The 18933-nt window shown below is 32.8% G+C and overlaps 1 protein-coding gene across 4 annotated transcripts in view; it reads left to right on the top strand.

Annotated features, from left to right (window-relative positions):
• MESK2 (misexpression suppressor of KSR 2) overlaps positions 1-18933 on the top strand; it is a 292886-nt gene that overhangs the window by 194219 nt on the left and 79734 nt on the right. For all 4 annotated transcript variants that reach the window (XR_016305189.1, XM_089649910.1, XM_089649912.1 and 1 more), the window contains one exon: positions 13692-13894. Coding sequence is in view for 3 of the 4 variants with exons in the window: in XM_089649910.1 (XP_089506036.1) it covers positions 13692-13894 (203 nt within the window). In the remaining variant the exon portion in view is untranslated. The remainder of the gene's footprint in view (positions 1-13691; positions 13895-18933) is intronic.

Raw genomic sequence — 18933 nt, 5'->3', positions numbered from 1 at the left:
ACAACCCTTACGTAGATGGCGATAAGGTTTAAATTCCCGCTTAACACCATCCGCCTGTTTTGATTAATGCAAGAAAAAAACATGGCCAAAAAGTGCCTTTTATTTTATTTTGTGGATGTTCAGGCATAAATATTAAATTTTTTTTCGATCATTTTATAAATAACTTAATTTGTCACAATATACAATAAAATCATATCCGAAAATGGGTTCGGAAGTAGGAGATTTTGAACTTTAAAGCAGTTTTCATAGGTCTTTTACATTATTTTTTTCTCGGCTTATAAAAAGACTTACCTAAAAAATCCTCGATTATTTCAAAGGCCAAGATGTATTCTACTCTCAGTATTTAATTAAAGCATCTAAAACATTTCTAGGTGACCAAATTTTCAAACCAAAAACACACGATTTTGCATTACTACGTATGGCATCGCCTTGATGTGGAAACTCACCGGTAGAATAGGATTCACTGTGACGTATCACCGTTTGAATTGACTTTATGATTTGACTCTTATGACACATCACCTTGTTTCTGCCTACAATACTGAAATAAATCATCCTCACTGGATTCATTTGAGTTGTATCGTTTAATATTTTTTTGAGATATCATCGTTGAAATCGGTTTACAATGATAGATCACCGGTTACATCGGTTTTATTGCGAGAACTCATCGCTTGAATCAGTTAAAAAATTGGACTCATATGAGAGTTCACAACTCTGCATTGAATAGTCCCCCTGTAATCGCTGCGCAAATTCCCAGCGGGATTGTACGGCGATCCGACGCTATCAATAATAAAACTTTAGATAATTTCGCTAACTATCGCAACGTTTCGGAAAGTTCGGCATGCCATCTGCAATATCCGCATAAATGTCTGCATTTTTATTTCATACCTTCGTAAAAATATTATGATTTGATCAGCATTTTGCGACCGGTTTTTAAGTTGGGTCAGGAACCCATTATTGATTTTAATGTTTATTTATTTATTAACGCCGATTATAGCGGCTTTTACAAAAGAATAACAATTGTTTTACATATGAATACAGAATATACATAGATAAAAAAATATAAATATAAAATACATAAAAGAGAACAATATAAGTAGTAGTATCAACATAAAAAAGTACAATGAGTAGTATTATAAATACAATACAACATATTATAAATCCCGGATATTATGTAATGAGTGTTAAGAAATTAATACTTTAAAACTGTATTTGATTATAGTCAATCTGAGAAGCGCTGACAGACAGTTTTAATTAAGTAGTGTTTGTATGAGGTTAAACTAGCTATGTTTATAGGTTCATCCAAAACATATTTATTTCCAAGTACATGTAGGCGATTCATTATGGAATTGAGTTCAGCGTTAGATCCTGTATTGTTGCAATGATAGGGTAATTTGAAACGAACTGATCGACCAGGTACATGGAAACATATTAACGAAAGAAGTTCAGGGGAGTTCAACAGGTTGGTAACGATTTTAAATAAATAATATAGGTCAAAACAAATTCTTTAATTCCTTTAGAAAACAGAACATTGAAGAAAAGCCTAACCTTAACCCTTAGAAGACAGTTAATATTTTGTAAATATCTCAAAGTCAAATATAATATTGAAAATTATATGTGAAATAATTGACAGGAATCCACAACGTCAATGTTTTATTTACAAAGTTTCATGGACAATATTGAAATGCGTTCAAAACTTCTAAAACCTAGCTCTATACATACACTGCACATTGCAGTGCACCTTAAGATAGTCATGATTTCACTGATCTGCTATTGTTGTTGGTCGTACAAGGGCTAACTAACCTAACCTAATCTACTATTTTATAGTGTTCTGTTTTGTCACTTTTCTCTTTTACCCGGTTACCGATTTGATAAGGCACATCAAGAACTTCCTCCAACTATGATATTCATCATCAGGTCATTAAACTATTCTCTGATGTTGTAGCTTAGGTATGCTACATTCCACAACTATGTCTTGCGAGTTGTTTGAATCCCTTTCACATTAATCTGTACAAAATTCATGACGCCAGAGCTCACCATTCGTAATTTTATTTCTGCTTCAGAAAGTAGGTCTTGATGATTTTAAATCAGCTTTTAGATCATTGAAAACTTATTAATACCAAAAGCAAGCAAAACTATATTTCATATAGGACCACACTACATGGCCATTAAAGTATATAACAACCATCCACGTAGCATCAAACAAATAACCGACATACTTAAATTTAAATCATCACTAAAAACATTTCTTTTAAACAAATGTCACTACACCTTAAATGAATACCTTAGATAAATTAAATACCTCTGTTTTTTATTTATTATTTACATACATTTGTTAACATGTAATTGTTGGGTTACGTAATATAATGTGTATTTGCGGTTCCATGATAACTCAACACAGTGAAAATTCAACACACCTTTATAGAGTGCTATAAAGTCATTACAAACGATGAAAAAAAAAATTAAACCTAACCTAACCTAACCTACTTAACCCAGTTGATAAAGTTTTTATTTCATCACTATCCATGACTTTATATAACTTTTTAAAGATGTGATGAATTATCATTTTGATGATTTATCCGGTCACCGTATTTGTTGGGTTAGCTGGAAGAAATAGGATGTAACCATAAGCTATACCCTTTGTACAAAATGTAATGCATTCTATGCCACAAATTTAGACCTACATAAACTACACATATTGAAAAAAAACTGTCAACATTTCATCACATCAGAGTTTACGAGTGTTTTTCGGCTTCAGAAAACAGATTTCGGTGTTGGTGATTTTGAATCAGCTTTATGGTTCTTATAAAAATAGCCCAATAAGTTGACTGTCTTCTATATATTCAAATCCGTACATTTTCTAACAAGGCTCCTTTGATATTATTTATTGCGAATAAATATCCCGGCATAAAGGTATAGGAGCAAAAATATTTTTCCCAATAGACTTAATAACATTATTGGGAAACGTGCTCCCTGATACTTTTCTAAATTAAGGATTTGGTTTATTCCGGTATCGGGTAAAATGTAAAATGTTCCCTGCCATAAATTTTTTATTTAGACCCGGGTAACGAAGGCAGAGTTCAAGGCACAGTGATTCCACCCGATCCTGTTCTTACTGTATACAGGGTGTATCGGGACGTACCGATATTCTTTAATCAGCGATTCATAGGTTATCCAGACTAAGAAATGTCAATTAATCGCTAACACCCTTGCCCCGACCCTTAAGCTAATTACACACGACGCATATAATATGATTATATAAGTGGGCGTGACCTAATCGATGGCCTATAGCGATATCGCTCGCCATAAAATCCCATACAGTCATAGACAGTTAAACGAGTCGTGGAGTTGCAAAACCTGCACTGGAAATATCTGCTTGTTTTGATACATTCCCAAAAAGTGTTTGAAATACATTGAAAAACAAATATAATAATTACATTTTTCACTAATTATCAAAAGAATTAATGTTTAATCATTTAGATATTTTCCATAAATTTTAAATTCTTATTATTAATTAAGGTATTTCAAACAGTTTTTCGCTACTATCTCCAGATATCCAAAATATCCAGAGCGGGCTATTCTATGTTTCATATGATATTTGTATATTTGTGAGGGTTGTAAGGAATTGTATGGCCGAACCTACTTACTTATTCATATTATATTCATCGTGTGTAACTAGCTCTACTACCCGTTAATTTTCGTACCAGTTGGACAAGAGGACCCTGTGCACAATCAAAGTTACCATTAGTGACATGTTATAGAATAATATTATTTTGTTTGTTTTTAAGTCACCGAAGAGCAAAATCAATACTTTTGACTTTTTGCACATCCTGTATAATAATAATTACTATATTATTTCCGTGGCTTAGCTTTTATTCTGGCTTTCAGACCGAACAAGGCTTTGGTTTGATTGTTAGGTAGGTAAGCCTACCTTCAGAATAAAACACTGCCTTTACCATTGTTCGACAAAATACACGAGGCTTACGGGAAAATGGTAAAATTTTTGTAAAATATGCTAACGTAATATCTTTTCTTATATCGTTTTTTAGGACTGCTATAAAATATCTCAAGAAATATCCCCACAAATATTAGTAACTAAGTATGCAAACCGGGTTTTCTCGAGGGTGCTTTGTTTTATTTTTTGACATTTTTGACCGAGTTACAAAACTCTGTTTTTGCATAAAACAAAAGGAGCATTGTCTCATTTCATTTTTTTCCATAATACTTACCGCAACATTAAACACCATATGTATTAATATAATGCAATGGGAACCCGAAAAGGCGATGCCTGTGTTTAGGTATCAGAATCATAGTATTACAGCTAACTTACCGGTTAAAAATATCAACTATATCTAACAGTTAAATAAACATTTTAAAGCTTCGTTTCTCATGATGAACGAGAATTTCCAGATAGAAAAAATTAAGAAAATTTATAGACTTTTTTCTGCTGACGCACAGACATTTTATGTTTTTTTCCGTTGAAATATCGATTTTTGATAAGGTTTTCCAATTAAAATGCAATAACAGCATCGAACGGTATTTGCATAATGCATTGTTCAATCTAAGTGATGGAGTGAAGGTTCGCTCTATCCAATTATTGCTTTATTTATACAAATTGACAATAACGATGATTGGCAGATGCATTTATTTAAAGACCTTAGGAATTTATTCTGCTTTTCGAAGTTTGTCAGTACTATTTTATATCCATAAATCATCAATATAATTATAATAATAATAGTCCTCTTACACCTACTTCCAATCTAAAAATAATACCACCTAAAAGTAATTTCATAGTACCTACAACTCCACATCGAATTCCGATGCCTCGCTTCAGAAGCCTAGATATGAATGCAAGCTCGCTACAACATAAAACAGAGGACAAAGTTATCGCACATTGCTTCTAAAAACGTACGCGAAACTAGCGAAGATCGTTCATTTTGTGGCAAAAGTGTTGTCGTAATTTGCTAGAAAGAAATTAAATAGTTTTATCAATTGTTACTTTATCTATATTCCGCCATACATATATTTTTAGATTAACGGACTAAATTTTTGAAGAAATAGTTTGCGAGGGACCCTATCGAAAAAATTGCTACCTGCCTCAGATTAGTGTTTCAAATTATCTTCACAATACTCCTAGGACGAACTTGCTGGAAGACGCATAGATTGCTTCGTGCAGACCTGGACTGTAATGATGTCCAAAAATTTGGCTAAAGAATAAGGTAGCGTAACACGGCAAACTTTCCAAAAAATATCACTTTAATACTTTTGGCCGTGAAAATACTCAATATTAATTCTGTATAAAAAGTTGCATTTTTTATACAGAAATTTACAAATTTACTTAGCCTATAAACACGTTTTAGTAAATCAGAGATGGGAATTCATGAAAATGATCAGTACATATCAAAACATATATGATTCAAGTAAAGTTGATAAACATTATTTACGTTTCAATAACATGTAGGTAGGCGACAAATTACGCTATATGCATCATGGCTTAGCCCATATCATCATATCGCTCGCCATACAATACCAATGGGAATGTATGGCAAGCGATATGCTGAAATAGGCCAAGTTACGAAAATATAGCGTGGTCTGTCACAGGCTGTATGAAGCAATAATGCAAATATTAATATATAAAATAAACTGATTAAAAATATTACAACAGCAACCTTTAAAACAATAATCAATATAAGTAAGAATAAATCTTCACGTAGCGGTTGAATTGTTTGCGCCACGATTGTGTAATGGCGATATAACAAAAATGCTTCTAAATGAGTCTAGTAATGTTTGGTTCGTTTACAAAAACAACTGTATTGAAAAAACTAAGAGAATTTTGAAACCTATTATATATAATAATATTTATAAGTGTTCTACTTTAATATATAAATAAAGTAGAACATTTTTCGTTCCGGTGCATACTGCATGTGTCAACAACGAGAATGTGTGAGTGGAAATGTTTATTTCTGCACTGATGTGAGTGTGACCTATAAACACACAATGAACACACAATATATTTTGCAAAAGAATCCCTTATTAGTCTTGTACTGTCTATTGTTCACGGTGGGTGCAGTGAAAGTAAAGTTTGCCGAAAAGAAACAATATTTTAAAATGTTTCTTGGCATAATTGGAACGTACTTGGCGAAAAAAGCCGAGTATAAACAAAATAAAGAAATAATAAAATTTTTGAAAGATCGGTAAGTGAGATAAATGCAATAATCTTCTGAACTTGTCGAACGTAAAATCAGTGCTGAATTTTGATCACAAATTGCTCACTTCTTCGGCAGTGGTTTATAATATATTCCGTAACTTTATAAATTGATCCGAGTAATTCGCCATCACTATATAAGCTTAAATATTCGGCGGTAGCGAAAGTTTGTACTGCGGAACTTACTAAAACATTACCGAAACTAATTAAAACCTAATACATTGGAAATTTACCTGTTAATGGCAGGAGTTAATAATATATTGATGGTGGATTAATTGGGCAGGAATCTGAAGTTTTCACATCCAGGGCGATCTTAGAAATCCCTCAACCCAATATGACTGCATTTTTCTTTGCTGTATTACTCATATTTAATAATCGTCTAGTGTGGCTTTTTGTAAGAACCATTAAAATTCCGGATTAGCGTCCCTAACTTATATCCTAACTGTGTCAAATTCTTAATGATTTATTATGTTTTTGTGGTGAAAAAAAGTAATTGGAGATGATATCTTATTTTTTTACTCTAGATAAGGTCAGGAATCTAAAATTTTGGTGCAAATATCTGTATTTAAAGTTTTTTTTTTTTTTTTTTTTTTTCTTTATTCATGAAATATTAATGTGTACAGTTTTTACATGCTTTTCGACTACCACACTAGACACACGCCCGTATTATGGTAGTCGAAATTAAATGTGTATTGATTCCTCATGTGTATTTTTGACACAATGTTTTAAATGTACTGTATCGTTTTCATGGTTTCGTGATTGTTTTAAACATATTTCATTTATCTCTGTCTGTATTTCAATAAGTCTATAATGTTCTTCCGCTCGGTTGTCAAGCCGTCTCCTGAAGTGACAGGACATCTTAACTTAACGTTAACTCGACATCCACGCCAAACCGAGTGCTTGTCTTTTCGGAGTTCAATTTGCGTTACATTCCTGCGTATCTCGGTAGTTCTAGCACCTACTACAGGTAGATTAATTTAAAAAGGCCCTTCCTCGCGTAATAATGTACTGGTTGAATCAAAGTTTAATTTTATTTTAGTATAGTTTTGTTTTTGTTTGGAAAGTAAAAGAATGATTTAAAAAAAATAATATACCATTTGAATTGAATAGCTATTATACATTCAAACGGAATCGGTAATCGTTGATACGCACGTAGTATCTTTGGGCATTTGCTGGATAAGAGGGGACTGCGGGTTTTCTAAAATAGTTAAAAATACTTGTTAAATAAAAATAATCGGTGTTACAAATACATTCAAACGTGTCCTATTTAAAATTTGCCTGTGCTGCGTGTCTAGCAATCTCTTACGACTTAAATACCTTAAATTATGAATAATGAATTTCATAATGTACGTACTTAATCTGTGCACCGGGAGTTATAGGCAACCGTTTAGAATTAGAACATCATAAATGCAGGTCATGTCATGACTAATATTAAGCAATATCAGTATACACTCACAGGTCTTAATATGACTTTAAATTGGTAATAATAATAGGCAATCGTCAATTAGAACATCATAAATTCAGGTCATGTTATGACTAATATTAGTACACAACATGACTTTTAATTGATAATAATAATAGTATTGCTAATTTATTAAGAATAAACAGATTTTTTGATAAACTTTGGGTAAATTACGATATCCGTAATGAAAATTCAAATATTTTCACATTTTGTCTGTGAAAATCGGTGCGGCCCCTGCAGTACTTTACTTAAAAACTAACCCGCTTGCGTTTTTTATATTTATTTATTTACACTTACATTTACCAGTGATAAGTCAGTTGAATTACATTTTACATAGTACGTATTGCGAATGTCCATACAATATCTTAGTAATTACGTCTAGGATGAGAATAGTTCCAAATCTTAACTGATGTAATAAATAATTAATGTAGGTCGTAATACGACTAATAATAAAATATATTAGCATATAGGTACTTTTGTAAGTGTTACGTCTGCATAAAAGTCCGTCCTTACACTACAGCAGCCATTAATTTTGACGTCAAATGCAGGTCGTAATTAATATAGTAGGTACAAAATATACTGGATGAGACTTTAAAATGGCTTTACTAAAAGCCGTTCTGACGTACCTTGAATCCCAACATAATAAGGTAAAATACTCTCGTCGTAACAACATCACAAGTTCCCTTGACGATGAATGGGATAATCTATCTCAACGGGAAGGGAGTTAGTGATGTCAAGGTAGATTATCCCATTCACCTTTATAGAAGTTAGTGTTATTTTGCACATGCTGATAAAAATACCTGTAGAAAGCGGTGAGAAAGCATTATATAAGCGCATTTTTTTATTTATTTTTTTCACTTATCTTCATACAATGTTTTAATTTATTTTTTTATTAACGGAGGTCGCGGCTTCAAATCCAGACATGCCAAGGTAAATTTTACTGAATTAATTTGTGTTGTTTGCCAATAAAGGCGACATAAGACTATAATAACGGAGTTTTGCTCGACGCTTACATTTTAATTATTTCTGATGAACGTATTACTAAAATCTAAAAATTTTCTAGAAGGACTCTATAGATGTAAGTTATTTATATTTAAGATTAGTAAAAACAAGACCTTACCATTTAAATATTTTATGTGAAACTAGCGGTAATAACCAGATTTCATTTTTCTATACGATGAAATAGTAACTTCCCGAGGGATTTCTCTAGAAAAAATTGAAATTTTATAAATACGCTCATCAGAAATAATTCAAATAAACCCCACGGAAAGATCACTTTTCTAGGTCTGCTAGGGCAAAGTCGACCGTACGTACGTCCATTACGCCGGGTCGCGCGCCGAATATTGTTTTTACTTGACTTCATCACTTACGTCGTTAAGATTCTCACTTTATTTTGATAAGGAAAATTTAACCGCAGATCTGTCCAATACACAGGGCCGCGCGTCGTTTATTTTTGTACACGGCTGCTTCACTTACGTCTTCTAGATTCTGGCTTTATTTTAAGGTACTGTCTCGTCTTAATTAATTATACAGGGTGGATCGGCACGTACCCGACAAACTTTAACCAGATATTCCTTAGCATATTTGGAGTAAAAAATCTTATGTGCACTTTGCTGTCCGGTAACGTTCTTTTTTAATAAAAAAATTATTATTCATATTTTCACCACATGTCACCACTGTTTTATCCTTTGTCAAAGTTTGAAAACCCATCTGGCAATATTTTATTCGAATTCCGTTGAATAATGCACGTGTGTACCTATATTGGCGCACTTTTACAATCACAACGAAATGGCACGGCACCATTCGTCTCATTTTTAACTATTATTATTTAGTGTGTGCGAAAGAGCGAAGACGCTTTTCAACATACTTGCTTATAACAGCTGTTGAACACGAAAAGCAATGCCAATGACAGTGATGTAGTGTGGAAATTTTAATTTTTTTTGTTTTTAATTGAAAAAAATGCTACCGGACAGCAAAGTGCCAATAACATTTTTAACTCCAAATGTGCTAAGGAATAGCTGGTTAAAGTTTGTCGGGTTAGTGCCGATACACCCTGTATTAATGTGTTATATATTTGCGGAACATTCCAGAGTCGAAGTTAATGTCAGTATCGCCATGGCGAAAGATCAGTAATGTTGCGTGAATTGGCTTTATTGGTGACTAGATCTGAATACCCAGGTACTTCCCCAATTTCGTCTTCTCCGTCTCCTTCCCCTTTCTACTGCCCTAAGCATCACAACACTGTATATATATATATATATTAATATCCCAACCGCTCGGAGCCAGTTAAGGAATTTGTATGGGGGTTATGATGTACATATCTGATTCATCAACGACGATCTGCTCTAACGATAGGTTCTCAAAACACACAGACCACAGGCCATACATAAGTTGATTGGTCATTTACCTTATTCCTTTGACATTGCTGTTAACAAAGTTCGCCGGGATTTTATTTTGTAACTACACTTCTGAGATGGCATTGTCTTCTTAATAGTCCTGCTAGCTCCAACAGTGGGTACCTATATATCCAAATTAAGGTGATGCCATACGTAGTAATGCAAAATCATGTGTTTTTAGTTTGAAAATTTGGTCGCCTAGAAATGTTTCAGATGCTTTAATCAAATACTGCGAGTAGAATACATCTTGACTTTTGTAATAATCGAGTATTTTTAATATGTCTTTTTACAAGCCCAGAAAAAAATAATGTATAGGCTTATGAAAACTGCTTTAAAGATCGAAATCTCCTACTTACGAACCCATTTTCGGTTATGATTTTATTGTATAATGTGGAAAATTAAGTTATTTATAAAATGATCGAAAAAAAATTTAATATTTATTCCTGAACATCCACAAAATAAAATAAAAGGCACTTTTTGGCCATGTTTTCTTCTTGCATAAATCAAAACAGGCGGATGGTGTTAAGCGGGAATTTAAACCTTATCGCCATCTACGTAAGGGTTGTTATTGATAGCGGCTCAATTTCAAATATTACACGACGTAGTGCATCGCCTTAAGTAGTTACCTAGTTCGATTGGAGCTTACCCTGTCTAAGAGCAGTACAAATTAATTTTAAATACTGTTTCCGAAGAGAACTCGTAATTAGAAATAACTCTAATAAGAAAAATATATTTTTGGTTAACACATTTTTTAATTAATCATGCTGTCGGTGGTTCACGTAGATGGCTTCATAAGCTATATCAGCGAATCTGGAGTACTCCTTAACTGAAACGTATGGGGTTACCTCGGGGAGCCGAGGCGTATTTGTCTTTCCCGGAGCAATTAGCGCGAGTGCAGACGCGAGCTACCCATCATTGACTACCTACCGCTCCCGTTTGTCTTTTTCGTAACCGGTCAGAGCAGATGGTTTGGGTCGGGTCTATCACAGGCTTTCTTGTGTACATAACATTTTTCTCGTCTGTCCACAGTATCCAATGCATCTAAACATTCTATCGTGTCCACCTCTTGACACTATCATCAAGTGCTGTGTCTGCTTTTCGTTTTTTACTGTATAATTTGTAAACATAATTCATTAGCAACCTTTAGCTCCTTCCTCGACACTCAGATAATGAAAAATGTATATCATCATCCTCACACTGGTGAAATGTCTATGATGATAATTGTTATTATAATAAACGGGATAAACGCTCAACAGTTCTAGATATCCGGTAATTGACGGCTACACCAAAACTAAACGTAGAAAACCATTTTAAATTATACGGTATTACCAGCTCTTAGAGGATTGGAGCTGGAAACGCGGTATCGAATTTACATGCATAAACACACACAGCATTACAATTTTCGTTTAAACATTTACCCTGATGATGAACACTGTACTGCGGTCCGAAACTATGGTTAAAGTAAACGGTAGAGCAACACGGCATAATACCCAAAAAAACATAACTGTGAAATAATTGTTGTTTGAATCAAAGTTTTTCTAATCACTAAATCTCTATCGACGGCTCTTACGGCTCCGTTTAAATTCAGCTGCCCAAAATTTCACTGAGGTAAATGATGGTGCAGAGTCCCTATACACAGAGTCCAACTCATCTTTGATTTGAAAGATGCACGACTATTTCACTAGCTTTTATTGACGAGTACCGCCATCTTTGCGTTGAGGTCGGAAACTTTTCAGACCACCCTCGTATGCTTTGGGCGAATACCTAGTTCAAACCAACATTATTTAAGGCCTTGTATGATAAAATATGATTTAATATCTATCTATAAAAAAACGTGAAACGTCAATAATTAATGCAAAATATAAAGATAGGGTTCTTTTTGGTAATGCGTAGCAAAAATATATTTTTTAAATGTATTTTTCCATCCGGTAAAATTGTGTCTAAGGGGCGGGTCTAAGGCAAGATTACCTTTACCATCTCAGTATCCAGATATTCATCGTGATCGAGATTATTTTTATTCAATATAATGTTATTCTGAGTAATTCGTTTTTTGAGCGTTCTGCGTTTGCTTTATTCGTAATTGATATTAATAACGATCCAATCTACCGTTTTTAATGAGGCTTCATATTTAATTGCAATAACTATGGAGCTATTTTTAGCTCCTAGTTCCGATCAGACGTCTCGTAGTTTCTGGGTTCAAACATAAATTGTTATTTAATGAAATCTCATTATTTCTAATGGGTGCATAAATTAATCTTTTTTAATTAGCCTCCTATCTTGAACAACTATCGAATAATATGTCCACTAATTGTTCGTATTACCTATACAGGATGTTAAGGAACATACATGACTTCAGTGTTTCTTCACATATTTGGAGTAAAGAATGTCACTAAAATCTTAGCCTTCTGTTAAATTTTTCAATGTTTTTCTTTTCAACTGAAAACATAAAGCATTCAGTAGGTACTGGACAGTTTGGGTGGGGGTGGGAGATTGGGCCGTCACTCAAGTGGACAAGTGAAAGAAAAAGTTTGTTTTTAAAATAATTGTTTTTTTCGAATAATATCAGGGATCACAAATGAATTAAAATATTATTGCCTCCAAGTCTCAACGATTCGGTAAAATTTCATGGAATTTCGGAATACTCCCGTGGTATATAAAATTTGGTACTTTTGAAGTTGTCGTAAAAAGAAATAACATTTAGAAACTAGATAAAATTACCTTTGTATTTGAAATAAACATTGATATTTCTAAAAAATAAATTTTTGATATCAAACATGAACATGTTAACAGCAAACTTACCTGGAAATTTTGATTAGAAACTTCCATAATTTTGATAGAATTCTAAATATAGAAAACACATTCCTTTTGTGTAGGAATTAGTAAGAATACTGTCACTTCACTTTTCACTTTCAACTCTCAATGATAAAATTACCACCCTGTATATCAATCTACTAATATACATACATTTTTTAATTGTGAAAGCATTGAAAATAATGTCGGAGGGCAAAAAAAAGCCAAAATGCGTAAACTTACATTTAAAAAATGTTAAGTAAAGATTGTGATTGAAATAATAGTAAATTACTTATATAAAAGACATTTATAAAAAAATATGAGTAGGTACCCCTTTATAATCAACTGTTTTTGATTGGTCGTGAATCTTCATGAGGGATATCTTAAATACACACTGATTAATGAAATAATTACAATAATTTAGGGCAACCTAGAAAAGAGACAAAGAACATCCACCCGTTTTAGAAAGTTTCCAGTCAATTTAAGCAGGTATAATTCTACAAGGAACGTAATTGTCTTAAAAACTAGGTAATTCCGTTAATAATCGTAACCCTTTATTCCCCGTATAAGATCTAATAGCCTAACTATGTTTTTGGAGGTGATCTTTTTAATCCTAATCGTCTCAGTTTAAAGTTTGACGTGGTGTGACTTTCGTTTAGCGATTCCTGATAATATGTGAAAAATTACTACCGAAAGAATATAGATACTGTTAAAATTTTTTGGTAGTCACGATCGGGATTTGAACACGAAAATTGCCCTTACAAAATTGATCATCGAACCATTTAGGAAGATATGTAAATTTAAAATAAAAGTAATAATTTTGTATTTGTTGTGTTTGCAGCACCATGCCCTCCGACAGCATGGACGACATTGAGCTGAAGAACATCCAGCTGCAATTCCCCGTGTCGCGCTGCCTGGGTCGCGACCCCGCCAGCCCCGTTTGCGAGGAGCGCGTGCACACGGACCGCGGGGAGCTGCTGGTGGCCGTGCACGGCTCGCGCAACAAGCCCGCCATTCTGACCTACCACGACCTGGGTCTAAACTGTGAGTAGCGACACTACCCATCACGTCCACAGTTAGCTAAGCTAACCAAGATCTCTTCCAGAACATACTCAGAAGTGCTTCATTTTAACTGACTCTCCTTTCCACCAATTACACCTTTCATAGGGTATATTTTCCAAAGTCATGAGTTTTTCCATACATCTCTTTTGTGTCTTCTTTTCTCAATTGTTGTAAAATCCAAGCTTTTATTTGTCCTAGGCCAATCACAGGATAATCTGTCAATATCTTTTGAGAACGATCCAGCAGTAATCGCGCAAATTCCATTAATTACCTAAGCTTCTAGCTGAGTAAAATTTAATTCCAATAGTGTTCGTTCAGTCTATCCCCTCTCCACTTTTCAAATTTAAACCATCCGTTGGCTGTATGTTTTCCTAAGCCACCACGGCCTGAGCTAAGGGAGCGATGCATTCCAGCGGTTTATGCTGAGTTTCTCCTTTCCATTATTTGCACCACTTACTCAAGCTTCTACGGCCTGAACTTTAAGTGGTGTTCCCGAGAGTTTCGTCTCGTTTAATACTCCCCCCAGCTTATTTTCTTGTTGATATACCTACTATGTATATGCAACATATTCTTTATTTTGTCTTAATTTTTGTACAATTACATAATTTTCTGTTTTATACATTCACCTCAATTAAACACCTTCTTATGATTTATTGTCTCGTACAGAATTTAAAATTAGCTTCCTGTGCATCTCCTATTGAGATCCTTATGTTCATGACATTGTATTCACTAATTCTCTAACATATAGCATAATATTATTTTCATCTGAAAACAGAAGTATAAAAGGCTCTCAACCAATCGTCTTTCATCTCCGGTATGATTGTGACGACCTTTTTAAGGTTCAATTACCTATTGTTTCTTCGGAACGTTTAATCCAGTCTTTGTCCTGCGGTTATTAAAATTAGCTGTCTTGTTGGTTTTCTCCATTTGAGAAGCCATGATATATTTTACAATACGAACATAATTTTGGACGAAATTTAATATCTTTTCATAGTATAGGGAATTTAATCATTCGATCCTGATTTAGGTATTAAAACGTCCATTTATTGCTCTTCCTATTCGTAAATTATTTTCATTTTAAGTTCTGCATTTTCTCTTTCATTCAAAGTATTTTTATTTAGTCAAATAACTTAATGTGTAAAACCTTAAATTGTAATATTAAAAGTCATTAAAGACAATATTAACGACTCTCAAACGAAGGATGAGAAACAGAAAAGACAAAAAAAATCAGTAGCATCAATCAGGACCAATTCAATTCTTAGATGCGACTGAATCTCTTTCTGTCTTTTCTGTTTCACGTCTTTCTTTTATATTGTCTTGAATTATTAAATTTGTATTTAGCTTAGCTAAGAAATACGTCATTGATTGAAATCTTCAATTTCAGTTGGACAGCAAATACCAATTATTCTTTCTATTTGCCTACTTCAGTTACCTGTAATGTAATCTCTATAAAATAAACCGACATCCAAACTGTCATGATTAGGGTTTTAACGAGCCTTGCCTGGGCTCAGTCAGCTCCTTTACTTTATGTGATCCAAACCCCTTCATCAGAATAACAGCTGTCTATTACTTTTAATGATCAATATTTACTATTCTAAACGTCACTGCAGTACATTTCTATTTATATGACCTACATAATTATTGCTTTAGGTCTTCTATCAATTACAGGTTAACATTTGATAATATAACTCATACATTTAATGGTACTGCGCGAAACTGTCATTTTTCTTTTCTAGGCGCTACACCTACTTATTTTTCTGCGAAATAAACATAAATTTGCTGACGTTATTGCCCATTGTTGTTTTTGCTATTAAAATGTATGTCGATATGCCACAATATTCGTATATCGTCCGAGTTTGCTAAATTTGACGTAACATTAAATAAAATTTGTGTGTTTTGCATAGCGAATTTGTCACCATAATTATTAGTGTATTGGATTTGTATTCACATGATAATTATTTGTGTTAAAGCGTTGCTCTATAAATGTGCGATTATTTAAAATTAATTTGTTTTACATTTTACCATGTTCTAAATTTTTGCAATTGCAGCATCACCCACACATACATAATGTTACATGTTTTTATTGTTGTTATTTTGGTTTGATTTTTCTTCGAAAATATTTTGTAATTGATAAGAATATTTCATGATTCTAACCTATTAGAAATGGCGTATTTCGAGATTGGTTTTGGTTACGAAGATCGTATATTTTACAGGAATTAATTCATGTCTCCCCAGGCACACTGTAATATATCTTAATGATTTTCACAAGTTTAGTTTAGCGAAGTAAGCTCTGAAAGGTCTTTATTTATAAATCTGGATACTGCGAGGCTTCCCATCAAGCGCTGACATTTACAGGGTAGTACCGAGTACCACCGTTTATGAGATACTTGTTAATGTTCTGTACAATATGTATTGTAAAGCTTGTTGCTTGTGTCGTGACGCCATATTCACATATTTTGGGAACATGATCGAGAATTCATAAAGGCTAATTCGAGCTTTTCTTGTCCGTCTTTTGAAACAAATACTGTAGGTAGGTAGGAATTTATATCGATTAGGTATTCCCAATGTATATTTAGTGAGTAAGTGAGGCATCGTTGGCTTTCAAGTTAACTTGTCAACGTCACAAAACGTAGTTATAAACTTAAGTGACTTATTATTTTTTTGTATACTTGTAAAATTTTAAAGACATGTTTATTTCCATAAAATACCGCTTTCGCTTTTTTCCTATATTAATAATAGTTTTGTGATCTTGGAGACAGCATTACACAGTGAAAATATTTATTTTTTTTTGAAACGAAGATCTGGTTCGTTTTAGAGCATTAATCTATTTTTAACAACATTTGCATTAATTTAATATGGGCATAACTCAAATTGCGGACTCTGTGAAAATTCATTTTTAACCCTAATGATGCCCTCTAGCAGCTCGCAAAGCAATTTAAGCAAAACAAATATAATAATGCTTTACGAGAAATATGATGGAATAAAAAATTGAATCAACTTCATCATTTTCAGATTTTCTTTTTTATTAAAAAAAATATGTAATTGATACCGAGTAATATTTATTTAAAAAAAAAACAAACAGTACCCGCATTAAAATCTGTGGTTCTGTGTATAGGGACGTGGGTGTTATTTATTTAGTTATTGAGAAGTATTTTTTTAACATATTTTTATTTATGTTACATTTTCGTGTTTTGAATTCCATAGAGTTATTATAAACAAATCATATATTTTCTGTTAATTTATTACAGAATTTTATTCGTATTCTAGTATATTTGTAGTTCGGTTGACCCAAACTTTTTTACATATCGGAATCGATAACCTGTATGCATTTTTACCTGAGTTTTTTGTGTATTTTATTTAAAATATCTTATTAATACATTTGTAAAGTTTCATGGTAAAGAACAGAGTGCTTTATTCATTTTCTAACCTTAAATTCTTTAAATATGAGTTCTGAAGGATGCGAAAAAGATTATTTTAATTATTAGTTTTATGCCGAGGGATTTAATTGAAGTTTTATTTTCAATGTGAGATGTTGCTTGTTTGGCATATATTGAATCTTAATGTTAGGTAAGCAGCGTGTTATCCTGTTTATTTAATTCAAACCATGTATTTTAAAGTGGATTTCAGGAAGTCACGAAACCTGGAAAATGCAGATATAAAAGTAGTAAAACTTGTAGCACTTCTAGTGTCTTCTAGCACAGAAAGACTCCAACTCATTAAATAATAACCAAAAGAAATAAATATTTACAAATGTTAGATAGGCATGTATATTAAAAAAAATATTCATAAAATGATTGGTCAATGTAAAGAACATAGGTTGTTAATAATATAAGTTAGCGCTAAGTACATGTTGTGTACCTAGTACAATATTGGCGGAGGTATTCACGAGTTGATACACAAATTAACACGTTTGTATGACATACATCATGTGGATAGTGAAAATCACTTACATCAATAATAGTAAGAAAACAGCGTTGTAACTTTTCTACGTGACTGATAAAATTGTCTTTCGTTCACGGGTACGACTCGCCCGGTAATGATAATTGTCAATACATGTTACTTGTATAACGCAGTACAACTTCTGTGTAAATAAATAAAACCTTTCAATCAATAAATATAACACCTTTAATCACGCGATTGATTGCGTAGGTAGTTTACGTCATAGACATTTCCCATTATTGAGATCATTTGCAATTGATATGTAGATTAATAGGTTAAGAAGTGATTAATAAGCATTAAATTATTAAATATTAAATTATTCTTAATTCTTCAAAACATTAACATTACATTGAAATTGCCAACCTCTAGTCACCACTGTTTGTGATCATCTTTTGATTAAATTTTGGTCGGTAAACCAGCGTTAATCTACAATGTAGATAAAGAAATGTTTTCTCGCTCTAACGCGAGTGAGTCATGTTTACCGGTACACTCCGATGTTAGATTAGCTCTGATTATAAATAAAATACGTTGTTTTGTCTTTTTTTACACGCTGACTTTTTCTCTTTTGTCTTCATTAAAATTATTTAACACTTTACACATTTTTTGAAACATAATCGTTAAAATGTAACATTTACACATTTTTTAAAACACAGCCAGCACGAATGAAACATTTACACTTTTTTATCTTGAAGTACTGTACGAAACCTATGACTGAATGCGTCATTCTTAATCACCTATTAAATAAGGATTTTCTGTGATACTCTAAAGCTTGTGTGTCAGTGCTTAAATGTTTAATACTTATTGAACGCTTAAGCAGAACTGAAAATAATACCAAGGTGTGGATTTAGAAAATTAAAATTAAACCGTCATCAAATGGCTGGGGATTGATGAGATTGACAAGCAAACTTTATTTTTAGGAACTATAGAATTATCACGTATTTAATTCCTCCACGAATAGTCCCCATATTTTGTCTCTACGCTTCGTAAGGGATTACCTTACGCGACGTAACAGCCTGTGCAAATCAAAGTCAGATTGAATTAAAATTGAATGAAAACGTTAATTAATGCGGTAATTGATTGGT

Source organism: Hesperophylax consimilis, chromosome 31 (genome assembly GCF_061612785.1).
Source record: "Hesperophylax consimilis isolate HC1 chromosome 31, BYU_Hcon_1.0, whole genome shotgun sequence".
NCBI classification, from domain to species: Eukaryota; Metazoa; Arthropoda; class Insecta; order Trichoptera; family Limnephilidae; genus Hesperophylax; species Hesperophylax consimilis.
Note: the sequence above shows the minus strand (reverse complement) of the source record. Positions and strands in the feature narration are given on the sequence as shown.